The sequence below is a fragment of the Salmo trutta genome, chromosome 3, assembly GCF_901001165.1.
Source record: "Salmo trutta chromosome 3, fSalTru1.1, whole genome shotgun sequence".
Classification (NCBI taxonomy): domain Eukaryota; kingdom Metazoa; phylum Chordata; class Actinopteri; order Salmoniformes; family Salmonidae; genus Salmo; species Salmo trutta.
In genome coordinates this window covers 14,256,252-14,283,289 of record NC_042959.1, presented here as the reverse complement: position 1 = coordinate 14,283,289, position 27,038 = coordinate 14,256,252, and the positions used below count along the sequence as shown (strand labels likewise).

Genomic DNA, 27,038 nt, shown 5'->3' with positions numbered 1-27,038 from the left:
AACCTGCTACCCCCTCCTCCTGATATGTCAATGTCTCTGTATTGCAGGGTAGGCAGCGTGTGCTGCGTAGAGACAGTGTAGTGAGGGTAGAGTTGGGAGAGCTGAGTGCTGAGTTGGACCTGGACGTACTGAGTCGACTGGAGCCTCTGAGCAGAGCCTGCAGCCACTGTCCCACACAGACAGGAGGAGGACCCGTCCACACACAGGTAAACACTTAGCAAGCCATCAGCCACTGTCCCACACAGACAGGAGGAGGACCCGTCCACACACAGGTAAACACTTAGCAAGCCATCAGCCACTGTCCCACACAGACAGGAGGAGGACCCGTCCACACACAGGTAAACACTTAGCAAGCCGTCAGCCACTGTCCCACACAGACAGGAGGAGGACCCGTCCACACACAGGTAAACACTTAGCAAGCCATCAGCCACTGTCCCACACAGACAGGAGGAGGACCCGTCCACACACAGGTAAACACTTAGCAAGCCATCAGCCACTAAGAGGCGCCATTTGATAATGTTTTTGATATGCCTGCCTCACAATTGAAGTAAAATTTCAGGTTTGCTTTATGTTTTCGATTGTTTGGTTATCTTTGAACATTCTCCTCTCCCATCCGTCTCTCAGACCCAGAGCAGTGAGCTGCACTCCTCTCTCTCCCTCCTCTCGCCCCACGCCATCCTCAAGCTCCGCTTCCCCATCCCGGACCTCCGGCCGTACCCCCTCCGACGCCCGCCTTCCCAGAGGGCCGTGCGGCAAGAGAACCTGGTGCTGGAGCTGTGTGACCTGGATATCCGCTCCCAGGAGGGCCCTGACCTACAGCCGGATCCCCATGCACCCCCTGGCCCCTCCCATGGCTCCCTCACACAGCTACTGGAGGCCAGCTTCAGTGACATGCACGGTGAGGAACACACACACACACAGTGAAATATACACACAAACAGTAACACTCACATTTTGAGCAATCGTTTGTTCATTGTCTCTCTCAGGAACGTATGAGGGCTGGGAGGGAGGCTCCTTCCCCTGTATCAGAGTCAAGAAGAGTCAAGACTCCATGGCCAGGTGAGTGTGTTTCTGGAACATGTATTTCAGGGGAGTTTGTTTCCCTTGCTGTGTCACTTGGCTGTGTAGATTTAATGTGTTTCAGAAGTCAACGTTGCACATGAACCTACTGTATAGTTTACATCTCTGTCTCTTTCTTCTATCTCTCCAGGCTGTCAGTGCGTGTGAGTGGAGGAGAGGCTCTGGGGTCTGGGTTAGGGGGGTTAGGGGTGGGTCTGATGAGGGACCTGGGGTCCATGTCGTTTGAGAACCCCTGTGAACTCCGAGAGAAGACCAGCTCTCCCTTCTCCTCCAACCGCACCATGTTCGAGACTGAGGAGGTACCGCACCATCCCATCACAAACACCTAGACTCCTCTCTCTCACCCCTGGCCGTCCCTCTCTCACCCCTGGCCGTCCCTCTCTCACCCCTGGCCGTCCCTCTCTCACCCCTGGCCGTCCCTCTTCACCCCTGGCCGTCCCTCTCTCACACATAATCACTTCCTTAAGATGTTGTTTTTATTTGACCCACTTCCTGAAAGTTTTAGTCTAACCTTTCCTCATTGCCCCTCTCTCCTCCTCTCAGATGGTGATCCCAGCAGACCCAGAGGAGATGCAACACTTCCAGTCTCAGTGTGTGTCTCAGTGTGTAGTAGACGTCTCTCTGCCCCTGGCCTACATCTTCCTGCCCAGCAAACAGGCCTTCCAGAGTGTCTACAACAGGTCTGTCTCTCTCTCTTTCTGCTGGTTTGCTTATTTGTTTACACCATTTTACATCTCTTTTTTTCTGTCCTTTCCCTTCGTCCTCCACTGTCCCTTTCCATCCCTGTAGGATCAATAATGACCTGTTGATGTGGGAAGCCCCTCCCCCCTCAGACCCTAAGAGCAACCACAGCCCCCAACACCGTCGCCAAGACAATGACTATTTCCATCTTTGCAAGTCTGCCTTCAAACTAGGTGAGACCCCCATACTGAGACTTGTAAACCACTTCAAACTGGTCAGACAGAATTGGGTAATCTCTGTGTAGCAACTTGTTAATGTCGTTTGGTCTATTTAAAGCTCTGATTTTAAAATGGCTTGCCAAGTGGTATGTGTTGAGCAACTCTTTAGTCAGCACCCCTGTAGACCATCTGAAATATGTTGTTGCACAGTTCTATAACTGTGACGTTTCTGGTCTCTCAGACTCGGACTCAGAGGAGGAAGATGCTCAGTTCTACACAGCCAGTGTATCAGCCAGATGTGGGCCGTCGGAGCCCCGCCCTAACCACGACCTCAGCTTGCTCTCCCTCACCGTCGTCATAGGGAAGGGCCGCCTCCAAGCCATGACGGACAGCAAGGTGAGCAAATAATGAACCAGCTGCATCTTACAATGGTTAGCTAGGTATATAGACTGGAGAGATTTTTGTTCCTGGCTCACATCCTGACTGGACCTTAACTGCCTAAAGGAACGATATTATTACACAAATTGAATGTATGTGTGTACTATGATTCTTCTAAGGAAGACGGATAAATAAAGAGTTTTCTGTTTCGCCTCCTTCAGGGAGAGACAGGAAGTCAGGAGGACGGGTGTCACGGGGAGCTCATGTTGGACCTGGAAGGGGGAAAGATGTTCAGCGTGGTGCAGCATCAGAACAACCCCCATCTCAGCTTCCTGTGCTTGGAGAGCAGGAGGGTGGAGCTTTACCACAAAGGTGCGTGGAATGACTCTGTGATATCAGGGTTTAGCTCTGGTAGTACCTTCCTAATCACATGTAGTAGTGTGACAATCCATGTGTTTTCATGTAGATTGTTTTTAGCCATGAGCTAATCTCTTCTAAATGACTGACAGCCCTTACCTCTTTCCTTTCTGGTCACTAACCCTTTTCCTCCCCCTCACAGCTGTAGTGAAAGACTCCCCCGTCCCCAGGCGGTTAGAAATGCCCAGCTTCACTCCCCCAGGGCATCTGGACCCTACCATTTACCCCACAGAGGTGGGGGTGAGCAGTGTGAGTGGCAGGGAGACTGAGGTCCACATGTTATCCACGGCTTTCAAAATAACCCTGGACCCTCAGAGGAACGTCAAGGTAACATTCATTTCTTCTCATTTCTTCTTTGAATATCACCTTTTGATTGCGCTTGTAAGTTAGCTGTGCTTGTGATGTGGAAAGCTTAAGAAATATCACTAACTTAATTCTGTGTTTGTGTGTGTTTCACAGGAGTTCCTGGTTGCCCTTCGTCTCCATGGCGCCACTATGCGACATCAGATGGCACAGACCAATCACAGCTGGCATGAACAGGTATGAGGGAAATGGGGGATCCTAATACCTACCAAGCAGAGAAGCTTCAGGCACATATCATGATTTGACTGCGTGGGGTGTGTTTGGTTAGTGAGGCTGTGTTTCTTCATGACAGCTGGTTGATTTTCTGGATGTCATTGATGACCCGATCCTGGGCTACACATCTCCTGCAGTTATTACCGTCCTACACACACACCTGGCCACCTGTGCCGTGGACTACAGGTACACACACACACACACACACACCAGATCTACATATGTGGACAAAGGCAGATAATAAATTAACATCATGATTTTTCCCTTCTCTCGTGTCTCTGTCTCTCAGGCCCTTGTATCTTCCATTGAGGGTGTTGTTCACAGCAGAATCCTTCTCTCTGTCGAGTAACATCATCGTGGACACTGCCACCTTTCACCTCAGGTTTATCCTGGATGACTCTGCACTGTATCTCTCTGATAAATGTGAAAGTGATGTTGTAGACCTGAGACGAGGTATGCCACACGATTAACTGTGCCGTGTGTGTACATCTGCATCTGAGTGTGTGTTCAACTCTAACGCCCTCTCTCTCCTCAGACTATGTGTGTGTTCTGGACATTGATCTGTTGGAGCTGGCCATTACCACATGGAAAGGCAGTGATACAGGGAAACTGGTAAGTTCTTAGCCTGCCAATTTAGTGTGATTATACATCTGTCAGGGTGTTTGAACTTAAGAGACTGTTGGTCTCAAATCTACACTGTCTTCCTTTCTCCCCTGCTCCAATCCCCTCCTCTCTCTCTCCCAGTCCCAGCCTCTGTTTGAGCTGCGTTGCTCCAACAACGTGGTCCACCTCCACACCTGTGCTGACTCCTGTGCTGCCCTGGTCAACATGCTGCAGTACCTGGTCTCCCAGGGAGACCTGCACCCACCCCCCCTACACACATCACCCACTGAGATCGCTGGACAGAAGCTGCCGGTAAGACAGACAGACCAGTATTTAGTATTTATTATGGATCCCCACCAGCAGCTACTCTTCCTGGGATCTGGCAAAATTAAGGAAGTTATACAATTTTAAAACATTACAATGAATTCATTGCAGATTTCGCAACATACTGTGTGCCCTCAGGCCCCTACTCCACTACCACATATCTACAACACAAAATCCATGTATACGTGTGTGTATAGTGCGTTTGTTATCGTGTGTGTGTGTGTGTATGCATGTTTGCATTTTTACATTTTAGTCATTTAGCAGACGCTCTTATCCAGAGCGACTTACAGTAGTGAATGCATACATTTCATTTCATGCAATTTTTTTGTCATTTATTTTTTTGTACTGGCCCCCCGTGGGAATCGAACCCACAACCCTGGCGTTGCAAACACCATGCTCTACCAACTGAGCCACAGGGAAGGCATGTTTGTGCCTATGTTTGTGTTACTTCACAGTCCTCACTGTTCCATAAGGTGTATTTTTAGCTGTTTTTTAAATCTGATTCTACTTCTTGCATCAGTTACTTGATGTGGAATAGAGTTCCATGTAGTCATGGCTCTATGTAGTACTGTGCATCTCCCATAGTCTGTTCTGGACTTGGGGACTGTGAAGAGATCTCCAGTGGCCTGTCTTGTGGGGTATACCTGGGTGTCTGAGCTGTGAGCTAGTCATTTAAACACCCACCCCCCCAGACAGCTCGGTGCATTCAACATGTCAATACCTCTCATAAATACAAGTAGTGATGAAGTCAATCTCTCCTCCACTTTGAGCCAGGAGAGATTGACATGCATATTATTAATGTTAGCTCTATGTGTACATCCAAGGGCCCAGCCGCGTTGCCCTGTTCTGAGTTAATTGCACTTTCCTAAGTCCCTCTTTGTGGCACCTGACCACACGACTGAACAGTAGTCCAGGTGAGACAAAACTAGGACCTGTAGGACCTGCCTTATTGATAGTGCTGTTAAGAAGGCAGAGCATCACTTTATTATGGACAGACTTCTCCCCATCCTAGCTACTGTTGTATCAATATGTTTTGAACATGACAGTTTACAATCCAGGGTTATTCCAAGCAGTCATCTCAACTTGTTCAATTTCCACATTATTCATTACAATATTTATTTCAGGGGTTTAGGGTTTAGTGAAGGATTTGTCCCAAATACAATGCTTTTAGTGTTTTGAAATATTTAGGTCTAACTTATTCCTTGCCACCCATTCTGAAACTAACTGCAGCACTTTAAGTGTTAGTCATTTCAGTAGCTGTAGTAGCTGATGTGTTGAGTCATCCACATAAATACACACACTGGCTTTACTTTTTCCAACAGCAGACTATGACCGATAATGTTTAAAGCCGCACTGAAGTCTAACAAAACAGCCCCCACAATTTTTTGATCATCAATTTCTCTCAGCCAATCATCAGTCATTTGTGTAAGTGCTGTGTTTGTTGAATGTCCTTCCCTATAAGTGTGCTGAAAGTATGTTGTCAATTTGTTTACTGTAAAATAGCATTGTATCGGGTCAAACACATTTTTTCCAGAAGTATACTAAGGGTTGGTTACAGGCTGATTGGTCGGCAATTTGAGCCAGTAAAGGGGGCTTTACTATTCTTGGGTAGAGGAATGACTTTAGCTTCCCTCCAGGCCTGAGGGCACACACTTTCTAGTAGGCTTAAATTGAAGATATGGCAAATAGGAGTAGTAATATCATCCGCTATTATCCTCAGTAATTCTCCATCCAATTTGTCAGACCCTGGTGGCTTGTCATTGTTGATAGACAATTTTTTCACCTTTTCCATGCTCACTTTATGGGATTCAAAATTACAATTCTTGTCTTTTCATAATTCGGTCAGATATACTTGGATGTGTAGTGTCAGGGTTTGTTGCTGGCATGTTATCCCTAAGTTTGCTAATCTTGCCATTGAAAAAGAATGAAAGTAGTTGGCAATAAGTGGGTTTTGTGATGAATGAGCCATCTGATTCAATGAATGATGGAGCTGACTTTTCATTTTTTCCCAAAATTTTATTGAAGGTGCTCTGAAGCTTTTTACTGTCATTCTTTGTCATTTATCTTTGTTTCATAGTGTAGTTTCTTCTTCTTTTAATTCAGTTCATTGACATGATTTCTCAATTTGCAGTACGTTTGCAATATTTGCCATACCTTTTTCCACATCCCTCTCAACCATACAATTTTTCAATTCCTCATTCCACAGGGATTTAACAGTTTTTACAGTCATTTTCATAATGGGTGCATGTTTATTAGTAACTGGGATAAGCAATGTCTGGTTGCTCTTCATTACACACCACAGACCAGCAAATATTCTTTACATCAACAACATATGAATCACTACAAAACTTATTGTATGACCTCTTATACACTATATTAGGCCCAGCCTTTGGAACTTTGGTTTTCCTAGATATGGCTACTATATTGTGATCACTACATCCGATGGATCTGGATACTGCTTTAAAGCACATTTCTGCAGCATTAGTAAAGATGTGATCAATAAATGTTGATTTAATTCCTGTGCTGTTTATATACAGTAGACTAGTATATACTACCTTAAGGTCTGGAACAGATTTTGTATGTTTGTTCGGATAAACGTTGTGTGAGAACAACTGAAGAGATTGAAACTGTGGAGTGGCAGAATAGGAGCCTAACTCCACTAGCTTAAACTTTCTATTGCAGTAATGGGCAACTTCAGTCCTCCAGGGCCTGATCAGTGTCACACTTTTGCCCCAGCAAACACACCGGACTCCAATAATCAACTAATCGTGATTTTCAGTTTTAGAATTAATTATTTGAATCTCAACCCCTGAGGACTGGAGTTGTCCATCCCTGATCTGTTGTCTGTGTTTACGTGTTGTGTTAGTTGTCAGAAAGTCCCGCCTCCTTGCCACCCTGCCCTCCAGCTGAGACTGCTGAGATCAACCAGTGCGATCTCCTTGATGCTTTGATTGACACCGAGAGGAGCCATCCAGATGAAGATATGGACTCGGGTAAAACGGGCTATTAAATGACAGTGTAGTTCAGCATCTCTAGATATAACATTTTACGTTTTCGTCATTTAGATCAGTGTTTCCCAACTCCGGTTCTCCAGTACCCAAAACAGAGCACAATTTTTATGTCGCCCCGGACAAGCACACCTGATTCAACTAATCATCGAGCCCTCGATGAGTTGAATCAGGTGAGTTTGTCTGTGGCTACATCAAAAATGTGTTCTGTTGGGGGTACTGTAGTTGGGAAACACTGATTTAGCAGATGCTCTTACCCAGAGCGGCTTACAGTCCTCTATATACATATAATAGACATTAAATAGAGGATGGTGATCACTCCTGGATATGTGGAATATTTCCTTGTGTTTCCAGGTTCTCCCACAGTGCCGCGGGGCTCACCTGTCTCTGTCTACCTGTTCCCCGGGGAGGCTCCCAAGCTCCCCACGCCTGTTGTCATTGACGGGGAGGGGTCAGAGCTTGACGGACTGGTGGCGACAGCCACTGAGGTGCAGGCGGATATGATGTCCGAGGAGGGCTCTGAGGGTTCAGAGGACAACGAGGACTTCTGCATCCTAGAGGCTCCCGGGATGGGTATACCTGTGCGTCTCTCTTCTCTATTTCATCTTCATCCCCCTCATCTCACCATACTACTTACTCGTAGTTCACATGGAATTTAATTATGCGACATGAAGTACTAAACCTATTCTGGTGTCCATGTTCATCAATTCACCCTCAGCCCAGAGACGGTGAGCCCCTGGTGACGGTGCTAACTGAGGGTCCTATCAGGGTGAGGGAGGGCCACTTCTCCCGACCGCGGGGCAGCTCTGACCTGCTGCGGGCCCCCAGCCACTTCCCTGTCCCCCAGAGCAGGGTGGTGCTACGAGAGGTGTCTGTTGTCTGGCATCTGTATGGAGGGAGAGATTTCGGGGGCAAGGCCATGTCTACACACACGCAGCATGGAAACAGGTGACCATACACAAGTATACAGACAAATGCACAGAATTAGAATTAATAACGATGATAATGGTGCCGAACGGGGTGGCTGCCGTTTTACGGGCTCCTAACCAACAGTGATATTTAGTTTTCTTCCCATTGTTTGTAACTCTGATGTCAGGACGTGCCCTCGGGGAGGATCATAGCCCCCCCCCCCAGTCTCTCTCTACATAGATTTATGACTTTACGACAGGTTGTAAATACCTACCTGGTAGAAACTGCCATGCAGTATTGAGAGAGTCTACCAGAACAAAGAACTTATTTTGTTCAAAATTCCTAATCCCCAAAATGGGACAACTAAACAATATTTATAGTTTTTTGAGAATGTTGGATTGGCTTAAGGGACAGTTATGACGAGTGCGTTTCATTTTGTGATCTCATGAAGGACAGGAAACACACAACTGTATCTCTTAAAGTGTACATTTCCCAGCTGTCAGGTTTACATCTAAATATTGTGAAACGTGATTAAACATGAAACTATTTGTGAAAAGATGTAATGTGATGTTAACCTTCTAAATGAGAGTATGGATTTTCATGTAAAGATTAACTAGTCAGTGGCCACACCACCATGAACCCAGACATCACATTAGGCGTCATGGACCGCCCTTTTCTTTGAAGTGTATAAAACCACCCGTGACGAAATGTACATTTCATGCCAAAGAAACCCCACGGTAAACAGGACGTCTCGAATGGTTAAGAAGTCAGAGAACACCGGGACGGAGTTCCCACATTGGAATGGCTACAGCTGGCTACAGCTACAGCTGTAGTTTGGCTACACGGCTGGAAATGGTTAAACTCAGACTATCGATCACTACAGAATAGGAGCAAATCTTAGACGTATAATTACTAGTCTGCAGCTAGAAATTACGTAAGTCTAGAACGAGAATACCAACAACCGCCGAAGCATCTATCTATGAGAACATTTCCGAATGGTACTCTGAAGTATCCATTCTAAACACCGACAACCACAAAAGATTGTGACTTATGGGAAAGTTAACCAGAGACTCTGATGAACTCTACAGGACGATCAAGTGTTTTCAGCAGAGAGACAATGATTAGTTTAATCACGTAATAATTAAACCTAGAGAATTGATTTGATAAAATAAGTCTTCACATTTAATGATAGTCACAGACACAACACTCGTTTTGTACATTGTGTTGCTACTACCATCTCTTATGACCGAAAAGATCTTCTGGACATCAGAACAGCTCGAACTGAACAAAGATTTTTTTTCTTTAATGAGTCCGACGCGAAGGACATACTGCTTTGTCAAGACAAGGCCCAAATCTCTGTTAACCTCTCTGGGCCAGTGGGACGCTTGCGTCCCACCTACTCAACAGCCAGTGTAATTCCGTGGCGCGATATTCAAATACCTTAGAAATGCTATTACTTCAATTTCTCAAACATATGACTATTTTACACCATTTTTAAAGACAAGACTCTCATTAATCTAACCACACTGTCCGATTTCAAAAAGGCTTTACAACGAAAGCAAAACATTAGATTATGTCAGCAGAGTACCCAGCCAGAAATAATCAGACACCCATTTTTCAAGCTAGCATATAATGTCACATAAACCCAAACCACAGCTAAATGCAGCACTAACCTTTGATGATCTTCATCAGATGACAATCCTAGGACATTATGTTATACAATACATGCATGTTTTGTTCAATCAAGTTCATATTTATATAAAAAAACAGCTTTTTAGATTAGCATGTGACTAGCATTCCCACCGAACACTTCCGGTGAATTTACTAAATTACTCACGATAAACGTTCACAAAAAACATAACAATTATTTTAAGAATTATAGATACAGAACTCCTTTATGCAATCGCTATGTCCGATTTTAAAATAGCTTTTCGGTGGAAGCACATTTTGCAATATTCTGAGTAGATAGCCCGGCCATCACAGGCTAGCTATTTTGACACCCACCAAGTGTGGTACTCACCAAACTCCGATTTACTATTAGAAAAGTTTGATTACCTTTGCTGTTCTTTGTCAGAATGCACTCCCAGGACTTCTACTTCAATAACAAATGTTGGTTTGGTTCCAAATAATCCATAGTTATATCCAAATAGCGGCGTTTTGTTCGTGCGTTCAAGACACTATCCGAAGGGTAAGAAGGGTGACGAGCCCGACGCGTTTCGTGACAAAATATTCAAAATATTCCATTACCGTACTTCGAAGCATGTCAAACGCTGTTTAAAATCAATTTTTATGCTATTTTTCTCATAAAAAAAGCCATAATATTCCGACCGGGAGTCGTTGTTTTCGTTCAAAGAGAGAAATTAAACATGGTGTCGGCTCGTGCACGCGCCTCCAGTCTCATTGTCCTCAGATCGACCACTTACAAAATGCGCTACTGTTTTTCAGCCATGGCCTGCAAAGCCACCATTCATCGTTCTGGCGCCTTCTGAGAGCCTATGGGAGCATTAGAAAATGTCACGTCATGCCAGAGATCCCCTGTTTTGGTTAGAGATGATCAAGAAAAAGTCAGAGCGCTTCCTGTTTGGAATCTTCTCAGGGTTTTGACTGCCAAATGAGTTCTGTTATACTCACAGACACCATTCAAACAGTTTTAGAAACTTTAGGGTGTTTTCTATCCAAATCAAACAATTATATGCATATTCTAGTTACTGGGCAGGAGTAGTAACCAGATTAAATCGGGTACGTTTTTTATCCGGCCGTGCAAATACTGCCCCCTATCCCCAACAGGTTAACAGCGTGAAGAAAAGGGGGAGGAGGGCGGGGTGCCTTGTAAGAATTCGCAGACGAGTAGGGAAACCACCACTACCCTCCGTATGATTGCACGTTGGCCAATAATTGGGAAACAAACTGGACGATCTACAATTAAGACTATCCTACCAATGGGACCTTAAAAACTGTTATATGTTTCACTGAGGCGTGGCTGAACGACGACACGGATAATATAGAGCTGGATGGCTTCTCTGTGGATCGCCAGGACAGAGCATCTACATCTGGTATGACGCGGGGCAGGGGTGTGTCTATTTGTCAACTGCTGGTGCGCGATGTTTAATATTAAAGAAGTCTCGAGGTATTACTCACCTGAGGTAGAATACCTCGTGATAAGCTGTAGACCACACTATCTACCAAGAGTTCTCATCTATATTATTCGTAGGCGTCTATTTACCACCACAAACCGATGCTGACACTAAGACTGCACTCAACGACCGGTATACGGCCATAAGCAAACAAGAAAATGCTCATCCAGAAGCGGCGCTCCTAGTTGCCGGGGACTTTAATGCAGACAAACTTAATTATTTTTTACCTCATTTCTACAAGCATGTCACATGTGCAACCAGAGGAAAAAGCTCTAAACCACCTTTACTCCACACACAGAGACAGATACAAAGCTCTCCCTCGCCCTCCATTTGGCAAATCTGACCATAATTCTATCCTCCTGCTTACAAGCAAAAACTAAAGCAGGAAGTACCAGTGACTCGCTCAAAACGGAAGTGGTCAGATGACGCAGATGCTACGCTACAGGACTGTTTTGCTAGCACAGACTGGAATATGTTCCGGGATTCATCCGATGGCATTAAGGAGTATACCACCTCAGTCACCTGCTTCATCAATAAGTGCATCGATTTCCCAACCATAAGCTATGGATTACAGGCAACATTCGCACCGAGCTAAAGGCTAGAGCTGCCGCTTTCAAGGAGCAGGACACTAATCCGTACGCTTATAAGAAATCCCACTATGCCCTCCGACGAACCATCAAACAGGCAAAGCATCAATACAGGACTAAGATTGAATGCTAATACACATGTGGCAGGGCTCAAAAAATATTACGGACTACAGAGGGAAACCCAGCCGCGATCTGCCCAGGGATGTGAGCCTACCAGACGAGCTACATGCCTTTTTTATGCTCACTTTGAGGCAAGAAACACTGAAGCATGCATGAGCGCACCAGCTGTTCTGGATGACTGTGTGACCACGCTCTCCATAGCCGATGTGAGCAAGACCTTTTACACAGGTCAACATTCACAAAGCCACGGGGCCAGACAGATTACCAGGACGTGTACTCAAAGCATGCACGGCCCAACTGGCAAGTGTCTTCAGACATTTTCAACCTCTACCTGACCAAGTCTGTAATGCCTACATGTTTCAAACAGACCACCATAGTCTCTGTGCCCAAGAAAGCAAAGGTAACCTGCCTAAAAGTTTACTGCCCCGTAGCACTCACGTCGGTAGCCATGAAGTACTTTGCAAGGCTGGTCATGGCTCACATCAACACTATCATGCCGGAAACCCTAGACCCACTCCAATTCGCATACCGCCCCAACAAATCCACAGATGACGCAATCTCTATCGCGCTCCACACTGCCCTTTCCCATCTGGACAAAAGGAACACCTATGTGAGAATGCTGTTCATTGACTATAGCTCAGCGTTCAACACCATATTGCCAACAAAGCTCATTACTAAGCTAAGGACCCTGGGACTAAATACCTCCCTCTGCAACTGGATCCTGGACTTCCTGACGGGCTGCCCCCAGGTGGTAAGGGTAGGCAACAACACATCTGCCATGCTGATCCTCAACACGCCCCTTGGGTGTGTGTGCTTAGTCCCCTCCTGTACTCTCTGTTCACCCACGACTGCAAGGCCATCATTAAGTTTACTGATGACAACAATGGTGTAGGCCTGATCACCGACAACGATGACAGCCTATAGGGAGGAGGTCAGAGACGGACAACAACCTCTCCGTCAATGGGAGCAAGATAAAGGAGCTGATCGTGGACTATAGGAAACGGAGGGTCGAACAGGCCCCCATTAACATCGACGGGGCTGAAGTGGAGCGGGTCGAGAGTCAAGTTCCTTGGTGTCCACATCACCAACAAACTATCATGGTCCAAACACACCAAGACAGATGTGAAGAGGGCATGACAACACCTTTTCCCCCTCAGACTGAAAAGATTTGGCATGGGTCCTCAGATCCTCAAAAGGTTCTACAGCTGCACCATCGTGAGCATCCTGACCGGTTGCATCACTGCCTGGTATGGCAACTGTTCGGCATCTGACCGTAAGGTGCTACAGAGGGTAGTGCGTACGGCCCAGTACATCACTGGGGCCAAGCTTCCTGCCATCCAGGACCTACACTGTCTGCACAATTATTAGGCAAGTCAGTATTTTGACCATATCATCATTATTATGCATATTTCCCAACTCCAAGCTGTATAAACTGGAATGCTTATTGGATTTAAGCATATCAGGTGATGTGTAATGAGGGAGGGTGTGGCCTAAGGAGATCAACACCCTATATGAAGGTGTGTATAATTATTAGGCAGCTTCTTTTCCTCAGGCAAAATGGGCCAAACAAGAGATTTAACTGACTCTGAAAAGTCAAAAATTGTAAAAAGTATTTCAGAGGAATGCAGATCTCTTGAAATTGCTAAGATATTGGGGCGTGATCACAGAACCTATCAAACGTTTTGTTGCATATAGTCAACAGGGTCGCAAGAACCGTGTTGAGAAAAAAAGACGCAAATTAACTGCCAAAGATTTGAGAAGAATCAAACGTGAAGCTACCAGGAACCCATTATCCTCCAGTCTGTCATATTCCAGAACTGCAACCTACCTGGAGTGCCCAGAAATACAAGGTGTTCAGTGCTCAGAGACATGGCCAAGGTAAGGAAGGCTGAAACCCGACCACCGCTGAACAAGACACACAAGTTGAAACGTCAAGACTGGGCCAAGAAATATCTGAAGACAGATTTTTCAAAGGTTTTATGGACTGATGAGATGAGAGTGACTCTTGACGGACCAGATGGATGGGCCCGTGGCTGGATCAGTAACGGGCACGGCGTTCCACTTCGACTCAGACGCCAGCAAGGTGGAGGTGGGGTACTGGTATGGGGTGGTATTATTAAAGATGAGCTAGTTGGACCTTTTTGGGTTGAAGATGGACTCAAACTCAACTCCCAAACCTACTGACAGTTTTTAGAAGACACTTTCTTCAAGCAGTGGTACAGGAAGAAGTCTGCATCTTTCAAAAAGACCATGATTTTTATGCAGGACAATGCTCCATCGCATGCATCGAAGTACTCCACTGCGTGGCTAGCCAGTAAAGGCCTTAACGATGAAAGAATAATGACATGGGCCCCCTTCCTCACCTGACCTAAACCCTATTGAGAACTTATGGTCCCTTCTTAAACGGAGGATTTACGGTGAAGGAAAACAGTACACCTCTCTGACCAGTGTCTGGGAGGCTGTGGTTGCTGCTGAACAAACAGTTGATGGTCAACAGATCAAGAAACTGACAGACTCCATGGATGAAAGGCTTATGACTGTTATTGAAAAGAAGGGTGGCTATATTGGTCTTTTTTTTTTTGAAGTGTCAAATGTTTGTTTATACATTTTGAGTTGTTTGTTTATTATTCTCACTTTAACAGATGAAAATGAACACGTGAGACGGGGAACTTTTCGTTTTTCATTTAGTTGCATAATAATTGTGCACCCATAGATATTCTCCAAAGAAAGCCAAAACCTCACTTTTACTTTCTTAAATATTCAGGTTTGAGGTTTATTAACATTTTGGATTGACCGAGAGTGCTGTTGTTGTTCAATAATAAAATTAATCCTCAAACATACAACTTGCCTAATAATTGTGCACACAGTGTATATACTAGGCGGTGTCAGAGGAAGGCCCAAAAAATTGTGAGACTCCTGTTACCCAAGTCATAGAATGTTCTCTCTGCTACCGCATGGCAAGCGGTGCCCGGAGCACCAATTCTAGGACCAAAAGGCTCCTTAACAGCTTCTACCCCGAAGCCATAAGACTGCTGAGCAATTAATCAAATTCTCCCAACCCCCTCTGTTGTTACACTGCTGCTACTCGCTGTTTATTATCTATGCATAGTCACTTTACAAATGACCTCGACTAGCCTGTACCCCCTCACATTGACTCTGTACCGGTACCTGCTGTATATAGCGTCGTTATTGTTATGTTACTTTTTGATAAATTTTTTTTACTTTAATTCATTAAGTAAATCTTTTCTTAACTTTTTTGTTGTTGTACACAACCCAGCAACAGGCACTTGAATTTGTAAGATTTCTCTCTTAATGATCATCAAGCTCCTTTCTCCCTCCTTCCCCCCCTCTCTCTCTAGGGGTCGCTCTGCCCCCTGTGGGATGCGTGGGTCCCCGTCCCGCTCCGCTGCTCCGTCACGGCCTCAGAATTCTTGGCGTTGGGCTGGAGGTGGTGGACGACAACACAACCTGCTCATGGAGATCCAGCTCACCAAGGTAGGGAGTCTATATGTACTGTGTGTGCACAAGGTGTGTCCATACAGTACTCTAAAGATATTGTTTGACTTTGATTTTTTTTCTCTGTACAAAATGGAAAGCTAGTTAATTTTTTTCCCCATCGTAAGGATATGTTCAGTTGGAGTGTAGCGTAAATGTCAACCGATGCTTTTGTTAAAGTGGAGACAGCAAAAAGCTACAACTGGTACTGTTAGTTAAATGTGCCATTCCTATTCCAGGTGAGCTTCCAGCACGAGTCGTATCTGGTGGTGGTGTCTGCGGCTGGGCCGTGTCAGGAGGGAGGGGTGCCTGGGGTGGGGGTTGGCGCGGTGGGCGAGCAGCCTCTGTCCCGCCAAGTGTTCATCGTTCAGGAGCTGGAGATACGCGACCGCCTGGCCTCGTCCCAGCTCAACAAGTTCCTCTACCTGTACACCAGCGAGAGCATGCCACGCAGAGCACACTCCAACATGGTGAGAGAAGAGGCTTTTTATAGCCATTTATCATTATTTACTTTTTGTTGTGAAAGTCAGTTTTTAACAATGATTTTAATTTACAGTGGAATTATAAGCTTTTTCAAACAGAAATTTGCATCCTATAGCTCTAAATCCCAAAAGTTCTAGGACACTGTAAAGTCCATGGAGAATAAGAGCACCTCCTCCCAGCTGCCTACTGCACTGAGGCTAGGAAACACTGTCACCACCGATAAATCCACGATAATCTAGAATTTCAATAAGCATTTCTCTACGGCTGGCCATGCTTTCCTCCTGGCTACCCCAACCCCGGCCAACAGCTCCGCACCCCCCACAGCTACTTGCCCAAGCCTCCCCAGCTTCTCCTTCACCCAAATCCAGATAGCAGATGTTCTGAAAGAGCTGCAAAACCTGGACCCGTACAAATCAGCTGGGCTAGACAATCTGGATCCTCTCTTTCTAAAATTATCCGCCGACATTGTTGCAACCCCTATTACCAGTCTGTTCAACCTCTTTCGTATCCCCCGAGATTCCTAAAGATTGGAAAGCTGCCTCGGTCATCCCCCTCTTCAAAGGGGGAGACACTCTAGACCCAAACTAAAAAAATGTATAAACTCTAGGCCCAAACTGTTACAGACCTATATCCATTCTGCCCTGCCTTTCTAAAGTCTTCGAAAGCCAAGTTAACAAACAGATCACTGACCATTTCGAATCCCAACGTACCTTCTCCGCTGTGCAATCCAGTTTCAGAGCTGGTCATGGGTGCACCTCAGCCACGCTCAAGGTACTAAACGATATCATAACCGGCATCGATAAAAGACAGTACTGTGTAGCTGTCTTCATCAACCTGGCCAAGGCTTTCGACTCTGTCAATCACCGTATTCTTATCAGCAGACTCAACAGCCTTGGTTTCTCAAATGACTGCCTCACCTGGTTCACCAACTACTTCTCAGATAGAGTTCAGTGTGTTAAATCGGAGGGCCTGTTGTCCGTACCTCTGGCAGTCTCTATGGGGGTACCACAGGGTTCAATTCTCGGGCCGACTCTTTTCTCTGTATATATCAATGATGTCGCTCTTGCTGCGGGTGATTCCTTCATCTACCTCTACGCAGACGACACCATTCTGTATACACATCTGGCCCTTCTTTGGACACTGTGTTAACAAACCTCCAAACAAGCTTCAATGCCGTACAACACTCCTTCCGTGGCCTCCAACTGCTTTTAAATGCTAGTAAAACTAAATGCATGCTCTTCAACCGATCGCTGCCCGCACCCGCCCAACTAGCATCACTACACTTGACGGTTCTGACTTAGAATATGTGGACAACTACAAATACCTAGGTGTCTGGTTAGACTGTAAACTCTCCTTCCAGACTCATATTAAGCATCTCCAATCCAAAATTAAATCTAGAACCGGCTTCCTATTTCACAACAAAGCCTCCTTCACTCACGCTGCCAAACATACCCTCGTAAAACTGACTATCCTACCGATCCTCGACTTCGGCGATGTCATTTACAAAATAGCCTCCAACACTCTACTCAGCAAACTGGATGCAGTCTATCACAGTGCCATCTGTTTTGTAACCAAAGCCCCATATACCACCACCCACCACTGCGACCTGTATGCTCTCGTCGGCTGGCCCTCGCTACATATTCGTCGCCAGACCCACTGGCTCCAGGTCATCTATAAGTCTTTGTTAGGTAAAGCTCCACCTTATCTCAGCTCACTGGTCACCATAACAACACCCACCCGTAGCACACGCTCCAGCAGTTATATCTCTCTGGTCATCCCCAAAGCCAACACATCCTTTGGCCGCCTTTCCTTCCAGTTCTCTGCTGCCAGTGACTGGAACGAATTGCACAAATCACTGAAGTTGGAGACCTATATCTCTCTCACTAACTTTAAGCATCAGCTATCTGAGCAGCTTACCGATCGCTGCAGCTGTACACAGTCCATCTGTAAATAGCCCACCCAACTACCTACCTCATCCCCATATTGTTTTTATTTACTTTTTTGCTCTTTTGCACACCAGTATTTCTACTTGCACATCATCATCTGCACATCTATCACTTCAGTGTTAATTTGCTAAATTGTAATTACCTCACTACTATGGCCTATTTATTGCCTTACTTCCTTACTCCATTTGCACACACTGTGTATAGATTTTTCTATTGTGTTATTGACTGTACTTTTGTTTGTCCTATGTGTAACTGTTGTTTTTTGTCTCACTGCTTTGCTTTATCTTGGCCACGTCGCAGTTGTAAATGAGAACTTGTTCTCAACTGGCCTACCTGGTTAAATAAAGGTGAAATAAAAATAAATAACGTTTTCTATGATATTGGGTTCTAATGTGCTGTCTATGTCTGTGTGTCCCAGTTAACAGTGAAGGCCCTGCAGGTGTGTCCAGACTCAGGTGTAGGTGGTCCAGAGTGTTGTTTAAGAATCAGCCTCCTCCCCCTCCGACTCAACATCGACCAGGATGCCTTGTTCTTCCTGAAGGATTTCTTCAGTAGTCTGGCTGCTGGAGTTAACCCCTACCTGCCTATGGATCCTGCAGCTGAGGGTGAGCACCATCACTGTGTTTTTTTTTGTACTCTACAAAAAAGCTTTTTCCTGCTCAGGTCACATGAATCAGGAAAACAGTCATACATAGCATTAATTTGTGGTGCTCTGTATCATACACTATATATACAAAAGTATATGAACACCCCTTCAAATGAGTGGATTCGGTTATTTCAGCCACACCTGTTGCTGACTGGTGTATAAAATCGAGCACACAGCCATGCAATCTCCATAGACAAACATTGTTAGTAAAATGGCCTTATTGAACAGTGACATTCAACGTGGCACCGTCATAGGATGCCACCTTTCCAACAAGTCAGTTCGTCACATTTCTGCCCTGCTAGAGCTACCCCGGTCAACTGTAGGTGCTGTTATTGTGAAGTGTAAACATCTAGGAGCAACACCGGCTCAGCCACAAAGTGGTAGGCCACACAAGCTCACAGAACATGACCGCCAAGTGCTGAAGCGTATAGCATGTAAAAATCGTCTGTCCTTGGTTGCAACACTCACTACCAAGTTCCAAAATGCCTCTGGAAGCAACGCCAGCAAAATAAATGTTCATTGGGAGCTTTATTAAATGGGTTTCCATGGCCAAGCAGCCGCATACAAACCTAAGATCACCATGTGCAATGCCAAGCATCGGCTAGAGTGGTGTAAAGCTTGCTGCTATTAGACTCCTGGAGCAGTGGAAACGCGTTCTCTGGAGTGATCAATCACGTTTCATCATCTGGCAGTCCAACGGACAAATCTGGGTTTGGCGGATGCCAGGAATAATTCTACCTGCCCAAATGCAGTGCCAACTATAAAGTTTGGTAGAGGAGGAATAATGGTCTGGGGCTGTTTTTCATGGTTCAGGCTAGGCCCCTTAGTTCCAGTCAGGGGAAATCTTAACGCTACAGCATACAATGACATTCTCAACGATTCTGTGCTTCCCCAAAATGTTGGCACAAATGTGTGAGGCCCTTTCCTGTTTCAGCATGTTAATGTCCCTGGGCACAAAGGTCCATACAGAAATGGTTTGTCGAGCCTCCTGAGTGGCGCAGCGGTCTAAAGCACTGCAACACAGGGTTGCGGCATCACTACAGCCTGGGGTTCGATCCCAGTATATCCTCCTCAACCACTCAATACTTTCTCCTATTTTCTTTATTTTCTCTCTGTCCTCTCACAGTAAAGACAGACACTTCTCAGAAGCCCACTGAAGATGGGGTCATTGGCACGGAGACCACTTCTGGTCTGGGTCCTGACCTCACTGCTTCTGTAGAAACCACCTATAGTGAGCAGAGCTCCTCGTCCGCTGGCTCCACCTCTTCCACTGATCAGCCAATCTACTTCCGGTAATTACTAACTTAATCATGCCAAAAAGTATTTATTTAAAAACAAGTCTATTTCGAATGTGTTAATTATTTATTCATTGTCTTTCCTTTCTAAGGGAGTTCCGTTTCACCTCTGAAGTCCCCATCTGGCTTGACTACCAGGGCAAGCATGTGGTCATTGAGCAGGTGAAAGGACAAAGGACATTTTAACTGCGATGCTTTGTCAGTGAACTCATCTCTGTGGTTATGTTATGTCACACACTTGACCTTTGCACTGTGATTGTTTCCTAGGGAACGTTTGCAGGGATTCTTATTGGTCTGGCCCAGCTGAATTGCTCTGAACTGAAGCTGAAGAGACTTTGCTGCCGACACGGGTACAACAACACTAACTCTGTGGGGTTTCTGTGGAGTCTGAAGCAAGTGTCTTTTTCTTAACGCTTTTCTCTCTCTTCCTCCCAGACTTCTGGGTGTAGATAAGGTGATTCAGTACGCTGTCACTGAGTGGCTGACAGACATCAGAAAGAACCAGCTGCCGGGCATTCTGGGAGGTGTAGGCCCCATGCACTCTGTAGTTCAGCTGTGTAAGTACGGGAAGTGACGTCACTTGTATGGTGTTCTTTGTTTCTTTGCCGTTGTCCCTGAGTTATAACCATAATAATAGAATTGTTCTCTTGCAGTATGGTTTATAGCTAGGCTACTTTCACAACCTCATTTAGTGTTGATCTCAATTGTTTTTTGTTGTGTAACTTTCTCTCTGTCTAGTCCATGGAGTGAGGGACTTGTTCTGGATGCCCATAGAGCAGTACAGGCGGGATGGCCGCATTATCCGGGGTCTCCAGCGGGGAGCAGCGTCCTTCGGTACCTCCACTGCCTCTGCTGCTCTGGAGCTCAGCAACAGACTGGTGCAGGCCATACAGGTACTACTGACCTCTGACCTCTAACCACAGACTATTAGCAGGCAACAGACTGTCCGTAGGCCACACAGCGGTAGAATACCAATCATACGTGCAGCTCACATGGACATATAGGTTGAAACAATGCATCCCATGTACTACACACTATACATGTTAATACCACTATTCTTAGTCATGTATCATAGATTGTGGCCAAAGGGTTAGGATACCTAAACCATGTAGGAAAGGGTTAGGATACCTAAACCATGTAGGAAAGGGTTAGGATACCTAAACCATGTAGGAAAGGGTTAGGATACCTAAACCATGTAGGAAAGGGTTAGGATACCTAAACCATGTAGGAAAGGGTTAGGATACCTAAACCATGTAGGAAAGGGTTAGGATACCTAAACCATGTAGGAAAGGGTTAGGATACCTAAACCATGTAGGAAAGGGTTAGGATACCTAAACCATGTAGGAAAGGGTTAGGATACCTAAACCATGTAGGAAAGGGTTAGGATACCTAAACCATGTAGGAAAGGGTTAGGATACCTAAACCATGTAGGAAAGGGTTAGGATACCTAAACCATGTAGGAAAGGGTTAGGATACCTAAACCATGTAGGAAAGGGTTAGGATACCTAAACCATGTAGGAAAGGGTTAGGATACATAAACCATGTAGGAAAGAACTGAAAGACTAGAAGCAACCATACAGGTAGAAGCCACTGGGAGCAGTAATACAGATTCCTCCAATGCTGTGATGTGCTTCACTCTCTTACAGAGTTGTAATAAACCTGCTCTTTCTCCTCAAGGCCACAGCGGAGACGGTGTACGACATCCTGTCCCCGACGCCCCCCCTGAACCGTTACATCACAGAGGGCCGACCGCCCTCCAACCAGCCCCGCCGCGCCCACCAGCCTGCCGACCTCAGAGAGGGTGTGGCTAAGGCCTATGACACTGTCAGAGAGGTACATGTTCTACTGATAAATACATTTATTTAAATCAAGCATTTTAGAATGACAATAAAAGGCCTAGCATTCTCACTAACACTCATTCTCACACATGCACACTTCTCTTCCTCACCCTCTGTTTTCTGTCTGTTTCCCAGGGTATGATGGACACAGCTCAAACGCTATGTGACGTGGCGTCTCGCGGGCATGAGCAGAAAGGTCTGCCTGGTGCTGTGGGCGGAGTCCTGCGTCAGATCCCGCCCACCGTCGTCCGTCCCTTAATAGTGGCGTCCGAGGCAACGTCCAACCTACTGGGGGGCATGCGGAACCAGATCAAGCCAGATGCACGGAAGGAGGACTTCTTAAAATGGCGCTCCGACGAAGGCCAAGAGTGAGGATTCTGGTGGTGGCTGGGTAAAAGGTTAAGGATATGGTGGTGAAGTTATGTGGCTGAACCGATGAAGGAAGTGAATGTGTGAGTGAATTTTTAATGCAAAAAAACATAACTACTGCGGAGTGATTGACACCCAGTATTTTATGTGGCTCCAGATGGATCGAGATACATTTTTAGTTTTCTTTCTTCAACGCAATCAAATAGAGTTCAGTTCACTCTCCTTGCAGCAGTATGTACATGATGCAGATACTCTACCTTTTATTAGTACGTCAACATATCACTGTCATTCTGGGTTGACTTCTTGTTTAGCCGTCAACGCTGACAAAGGGCATACAGGGCTCTAGTCTAGTATAAGGTCTGTAGTAGGTGGGATTAAACGTGTTAATCAGTAGCTCTCCCAGCCTTCTGTTGATCAGACTATGGGCCGGTTTCCCAGATTGAGATTAAACCTATTCCTGGACTGAAAAGCACCTTGAATGGCGATCCTTAATTGAGCATGCATTTTAGGAGTAGGCTTAATCTGAGTCCGGGAACTCATTCTATTGGAGGGTAACATCCTCTATTCCTTTGAGATATGGATGGAGGAGACTGAAGAAACTATATTATAGTGGCCTTTGCTGAGATTCTTACAAAGGTTAGGAATGTCATAGTTCCTCAACTCAAAATGCAACTCTGTGATTGTTCTATCCTAGCCTGTACACATCCCCACCCCAGTGTTTGTGCCATAAGCTTTTTCAATGCCGAGTTCCCTCGCCTCTCCCCCTTTTGGTTTTAAATCAATGTCTACTTTTATTGCCTTCCTGAAAACTATACTCATCTCTCTGTATGCTTACTTGTTCATATTTGACCAATGGACACAATGGCCTGGTTGTATTAACTAGATGCAGTCATGGGAGAATATGGATGATGAACTGAACAAACTAGAGAAATGTCCTTTCCTCTCTGTCAAATGGCTTTCCTTGCTTTTAATGCTTGCCAGCGTTTGGTCATCAATTTGTACTTACTGTTAACTGTTTTGTTTCTGTCAGAGCAAGATGTCCCCCTCAGGGCCTTGAACCTTATCACAAGTCTGGTTCCTTCCTCTCAACAGAAAATTATCTTCTTCGTCTCGTTAGTTGCCTTCCTGCGTTTTTTTTTTTTTGTATTTTTCTAATTATGTTAAACACTAGTATTAATTATCATATTCGTTTTCAAAATAACAGTGTTGGTGGGATGTCTGAAGGGTTAAGACATGGGGGAAAAAGGGGGGTTTGTGGTCAAACGTTTTACATTTTTATCTTTTGTTCAATATGTTTAAGGAATATATGTTTAGGTATGTGTGTGCATAAGATGGAGTTTGTGTGTGTGTGTGTGTGGGTGGGTTAGTGGTTTCTTGTGAGGGTGACCCTTTGGTTATATTGGTCACACCTCTGTGTTAGCCGGCAGATCCAACCCGCTTGCTTTCAGCTGCACTAGGGTCTGACAGCATACCTTTGTATATTAAGACATCGTGGAGCCGGGGGCAAGATATGGCTAGGAAAACATGCCTCAATCCAGGGATGAGAAATGTTTTGGTACTCAAAATTGTCCCATTATCCTAAGAAGTCGTTCAATCTTCTTGGTGTAACAGTTGGGACAATTCGGAGTACGACTCATTTCTCATCCCTGCATTGAGGTACGTATTCCGAGCCATATCTCCCGCCGGCGCCGCATTGTCTTAATTTACAGAGGAATGCTGTCTGACCCTAGTGCAACTGTAAACAAGCAGATCGGACCTGCCGGGTAACCTCTGTGTATTTACTATATCATATCTGTAAGAATGACCTGTATAATATTAAGACAATGAGTACACATATTAATACAAAAAATAAAACATGAATATAAAAAACTTAACATGGTTTTGTGCTTTTTTTTTCTTTTCTTTTTTACAGTTGACCAAATAAATAAAAGATTGTGCCATGCTGTTTTCTTAGGTCTTTCTTTATGTAGTGTTGTGGTGTCTCTCTTATCATGTGTGTTTTGTCCTATATTTTTATTTTTAATCCCAACCCCCGTCCCCGCAGGACGACCAAATAAGAATTTGTTCTTAACTGACTTGCCTAGTCAATTATATTTTTATCTGATTTCCGGAAACCATTTGTACTGCTAGGAACCTGTTTTTAGGAGGATCTGTGTTTGGGGGAAACTGTTCACTGTTACAATTTCGACATTTCCGGTCCACATGTAAACGCGTTGTTTTTAGTTTGCACGGTAGAGAATTATAGTTACTGTAGATACAGTATATATTGACAAAGCTACTGGTTCTCACTTTCTTTGATTATATAAGCGACATTCATAGACTGTAAGCATGAAACTACTGACGCACAACATGTTGACATCTCACGTGAAAGGGGTAACCAAAGGATACCCTCTCCTCATCAAGGTAAGGAAGTCTGCTCAAAACCAGCTTGCAGAGTTGCGGCAACTTGCAATGTGTGAAATGCACCACGTATTTAGCTAGCTAATATGTGCTTTTTTTCATCCCGTTTGTGCGGATCCCAGGCGACGGAGGTGAAAGTGAGTGAGGTGGAGTTTAATCCCAATTTCGTGAGTCGAATGATCCCCAAATTGGAGTGGAGCGCTCTGGTTCAGGCGGCTGATGGGGTTAGTCCGTCTGTCTGACTAACACTAACACACTTTTACAAAGTCATTTCAAGCTACTGTATCCGACAGAGGTAGAATAATTAGCTAGGCCAACAGAGGTAGAATAATTAGCTTGGCCAACAGAGGTAGAATAATTAGCTTGGCCAACAGCCTAGATGACATGTAGACACTATACTTGGGTCTGATACAGAAAGGCTTTACCTAAATTCTTGTTATAGTGATTGTGGTTGTATGGCAATATCACTGTCTTCGTGTATATCCTAATTCCTAACTGTGGTCTTTTCTCCAGCTGGGCCATCTCCAAGATTTACCTGCAGAACTGGTCACGGACTATGAGAATAATGAAGACTTCCTGCGTAAAGTACACAGGGTTCTGCTGGAGGTGAGGTTCACCATAAATAACCTGATGTTGTTCATTACTTAGTTCTATCTACTACTATTTTGGTCAGTAGAAAGAAGCGTAATGCATTTATTGTGGGAATATGAGGACATCTAGTGGTCAGGTTAGGTAGAGTCTCCGTCATGTTCCCTCTTGGCACTTTCATTCTGCTTGATAAAAAGGGATTGTAGGTTTAACCCTATTTTCACACACACGCAGAGTAACTTCAGGTGATGTGACGTTTATCTGTCTCTCTGTCCAGGTGGAGGTGCTGGAAGGGTGTCTGCAGTGCCCCGAGTCTGGCCGTGAGTTCCCCATCTCTCGGGGTGTCCCCAACATGCTGCTGAACGAGGACGAGGCATAGAGGAGGGGGGTTATACGGTAACCCTCCTCATCCACCACCCTCTCACCCCAACCGTTCATTGTATGGGACTGCTGGCATTAGAAGTGAGGGAAAACTGGACTCTTGTTTGAGTGTATAGGAAAAAATAGCACACTGTTGAATTGGTTATATAGTATAGTACCTGGGGCAATGAAATGTGAACACACTGCTGCCCCAAGAAAACCACAGAACGGATCTGAATGCTTCTACATTGTCCAATATCTGTGAGCTGATTTTGTTTTATTTATTTTTATAAAAATGTTTCGGTGAATTTTTTGCCGTAGAAGTACAACTCCTTGGTTACCTTGATACCCTAAACTGCCTTCCCTTGTAATTAAGTAACACAGATAAATAAATACCGGTACACACCAACTACATCATGTAAAAAAAATACATATCAAAACTATATATAGTCATGAATGAAAGGTGAAGTATGTCAAACTGTGATACAGTTGAAGTCGGAGGTTTACATACACTTAGGTTGGAGCCATTAAAACTCATTTTTCAACCACTCCACAAATTTCTTGTTAACGAACTATAGTTTTGCATGACACGAGTCATTTTTCCAACAATTGTTTACAGACAGATTATTTCACTTATAATTCACTGTATCACAATTTAGTTTACATACACTAAGTTGACTGTGCCTTCAAACAGCTTGGAAAATTCCAGAAAATGTTATGGCTTTAGAAGCTTCTGATAGGCTAATTGACATCATTTTAGTCAATTGGAGGTGTACCTGTGGATGTATTCCAAGGCCTACCTTCAAACCCAGTGCCTCTTTGCTTGACATGAGAAAATCAAAGGAAATCAGCCAAGAGATCAGAAAAAAAATTGTAGACCTCCACAAGTCTGGTTCATCGTCGGGAGCAATTTCCAAACACCTGAAGGTACCACGTTCATCTGTACAAACAATAGTACGCAAGTATAAACACCATGGGACCACGCAGCCGTCATACCGCTCAGGAAGGAGACGCATTCTGTCTCCTGGAGATGAACGTACTTTGGTGCGAAAAGTGCAAATCAATCCCAGAACAACAGCAAAGGACCTTGTGAAGATGCTGGAGGAAACGTGTACAAAAGTATCTACATCCACAGTAAAACGAGTCCTATATTGACATAACCTGAAAGGCCACTCAGTAAGGAAGAAGCCACTGCTCCAAAACCGCCATTAAAAAGCCAGACTATGGTTTGCAACTGCACATGGGGACAAAGATCGTACTTTTAGGAGAAATGTCCTCGTCTGATGAAACAAAAATAGAACTGTTTGGCCATAATGGCCATCGTTATGTTTGGAGGAAAAAGGGAGAGGGTTGCAAGCCGAAGAACAGCATCCCAACCGTGAAGCACGGGGGTGGCAGCATCATGTTGTGGGGGTGCTTTGCTACAGGAGGGACTGGTGCACTTCACAAAATAGATGGCATCATGAGGAAAGAAAATTATGTGGCTATATTGAAGCAACATCTCAAGACATCAGTCAGGAAGTTAAAGCTTGGTCGCAAATAGGTCTTCCAAATGGACAATGACCCCAAGGTATTGGAGTGGC

General features: G+C 44.9%; 2 protein-coding genes across 2 annotated transcripts in view; both read left to right on the top strand.

Annotated features, from left to right (window-relative positions):
• The window catches only part of atg2a (autophagy related 2A), a 30,343-nt gene extending 6,362 nt beyond the window's left edge, over window positions 1-23,981 (top strand). Inside the window, exons 13-39 of the mRNA XM_029724456.1 lie at window positions 48-206; window positions 625-898; window positions 987-1,059; window positions 1,211-1,379; window positions 1,624-1,760; window positions 1,870-1,994; window positions 2,221-2,375; window positions 2,579-2,729; window positions 2,917-3,101; window positions 3,234-3,314; window positions 3,430-3,536; window positions 3,640-3,803; window positions 3,886-3,962; window positions 4,095-4,265; window positions 7,144-7,270; window positions 7,640-7,866; window positions 8,004-8,233; window positions 15,395-15,530; window positions 15,770-16,000; window positions 18,378-18,564; window positions 19,732-19,897; window positions 19,993-20,062; window positions 20,168-20,250; window positions 20,336-20,457; window positions 20,639-20,793; window positions 21,578-21,733; window positions 21,874-23,981. Of these exons, the coding sequence (XP_029580316.1) occupies window positions 48-206; window positions 625-898; window positions 987-1,059; window positions 1,211-1,379; window positions 1,624-1,760; window positions 1,870-1,994; window positions 2,221-2,375; window positions 2,579-2,729; window positions 2,917-3,101; window positions 3,234-3,314; window positions 3,430-3,536; window positions 3,640-3,803; window positions 3,886-3,962; window positions 4,095-4,265; window positions 7,144-7,270; window positions 7,640-7,866; window positions 8,004-8,233; window positions 15,395-15,530; window positions 15,770-16,000; window positions 18,378-18,564; window positions 19,732-19,897; window positions 19,993-20,062; window positions 20,168-20,250; window positions 20,336-20,457; window positions 20,639-20,793; window positions 21,578-21,733; window positions 21,874-22,110 (4,155 nt within the window). The 3' untranslated portion in view covers window positions 22,111-23,981. The remainder of the gene's footprint in view (window positions 1-47; window positions 207-624; window positions 899-986; window positions 1,060-1,210; window positions 1,380-1,623; window positions 1,761-1,869; window positions 1,995-2,220; window positions 2,376-2,578; window positions 2,730-2,916; window positions 3,102-3,233; window positions 3,315-3,429; window positions 3,537-3,639; window positions 3,804-3,885; window positions 3,963-4,094; window positions 4,266-7,143; window positions 7,271-7,639; window positions 7,867-8,003; window positions 8,234-15,394; window positions 15,531-15,769; window positions 16,001-18,377; window positions 18,565-19,731; window positions 19,898-19,992; window positions 20,063-20,167; window positions 20,251-20,335; window positions 20,458-20,638; window positions 20,794-21,577; window positions 21,734-21,873) is intronic.
• A 301-nt stretch (window positions 23,982-24,282) lies between these two features.
• trmt112 (tRNA methyltransferase activator subunit 11-2) lies at window positions 24,283-26,003 on the top strand. The gene is made up of 4 exons (XM_029724585.1): window positions 24,283-24,510; window positions 24,630-24,731; window positions 25,021-25,113; window positions 25,373-26,003. Exons 1-4 carry the CDS (start codon window positions 24,436-24,438, stop codon window positions 25,472-25,474), a joined length of 372 nt encoding a protein of 123 aa, XP_029580445.1. The 5' UTR covers window positions 24,283-24,435; the 3' UTR covers window positions 25,475-26,003.
• The last annotated feature ends 1,035 nt before the right edge of the window (window positions 26,004-27,038 follow it).

Excerpts from the sequence above, each read along its gene's own strand:
- trmt112 (XM_029724585.1), top strand. The coding sequence starts at position 24,436 with ATGAAACTACTGACGCACAACATGTTGACATCTCACGTGAAAGGGGTA. Across the intron at positions 24,511-24,629 it reads GATACCCTCTCCTCATCAAG|GCGACGGAGGTGAAAGTGAG; the intron begins GTAAGGAAGTCT and ends TGCGGATCCCAG. Across the intron at positions 25,114-25,372 it reads TACACAGGGTTCTGCTGGAG|GTGGAGGTGCTGGAAGGGTG; the intron begins GTGAGGTTCACC and ends CTCTCTGTCCAG.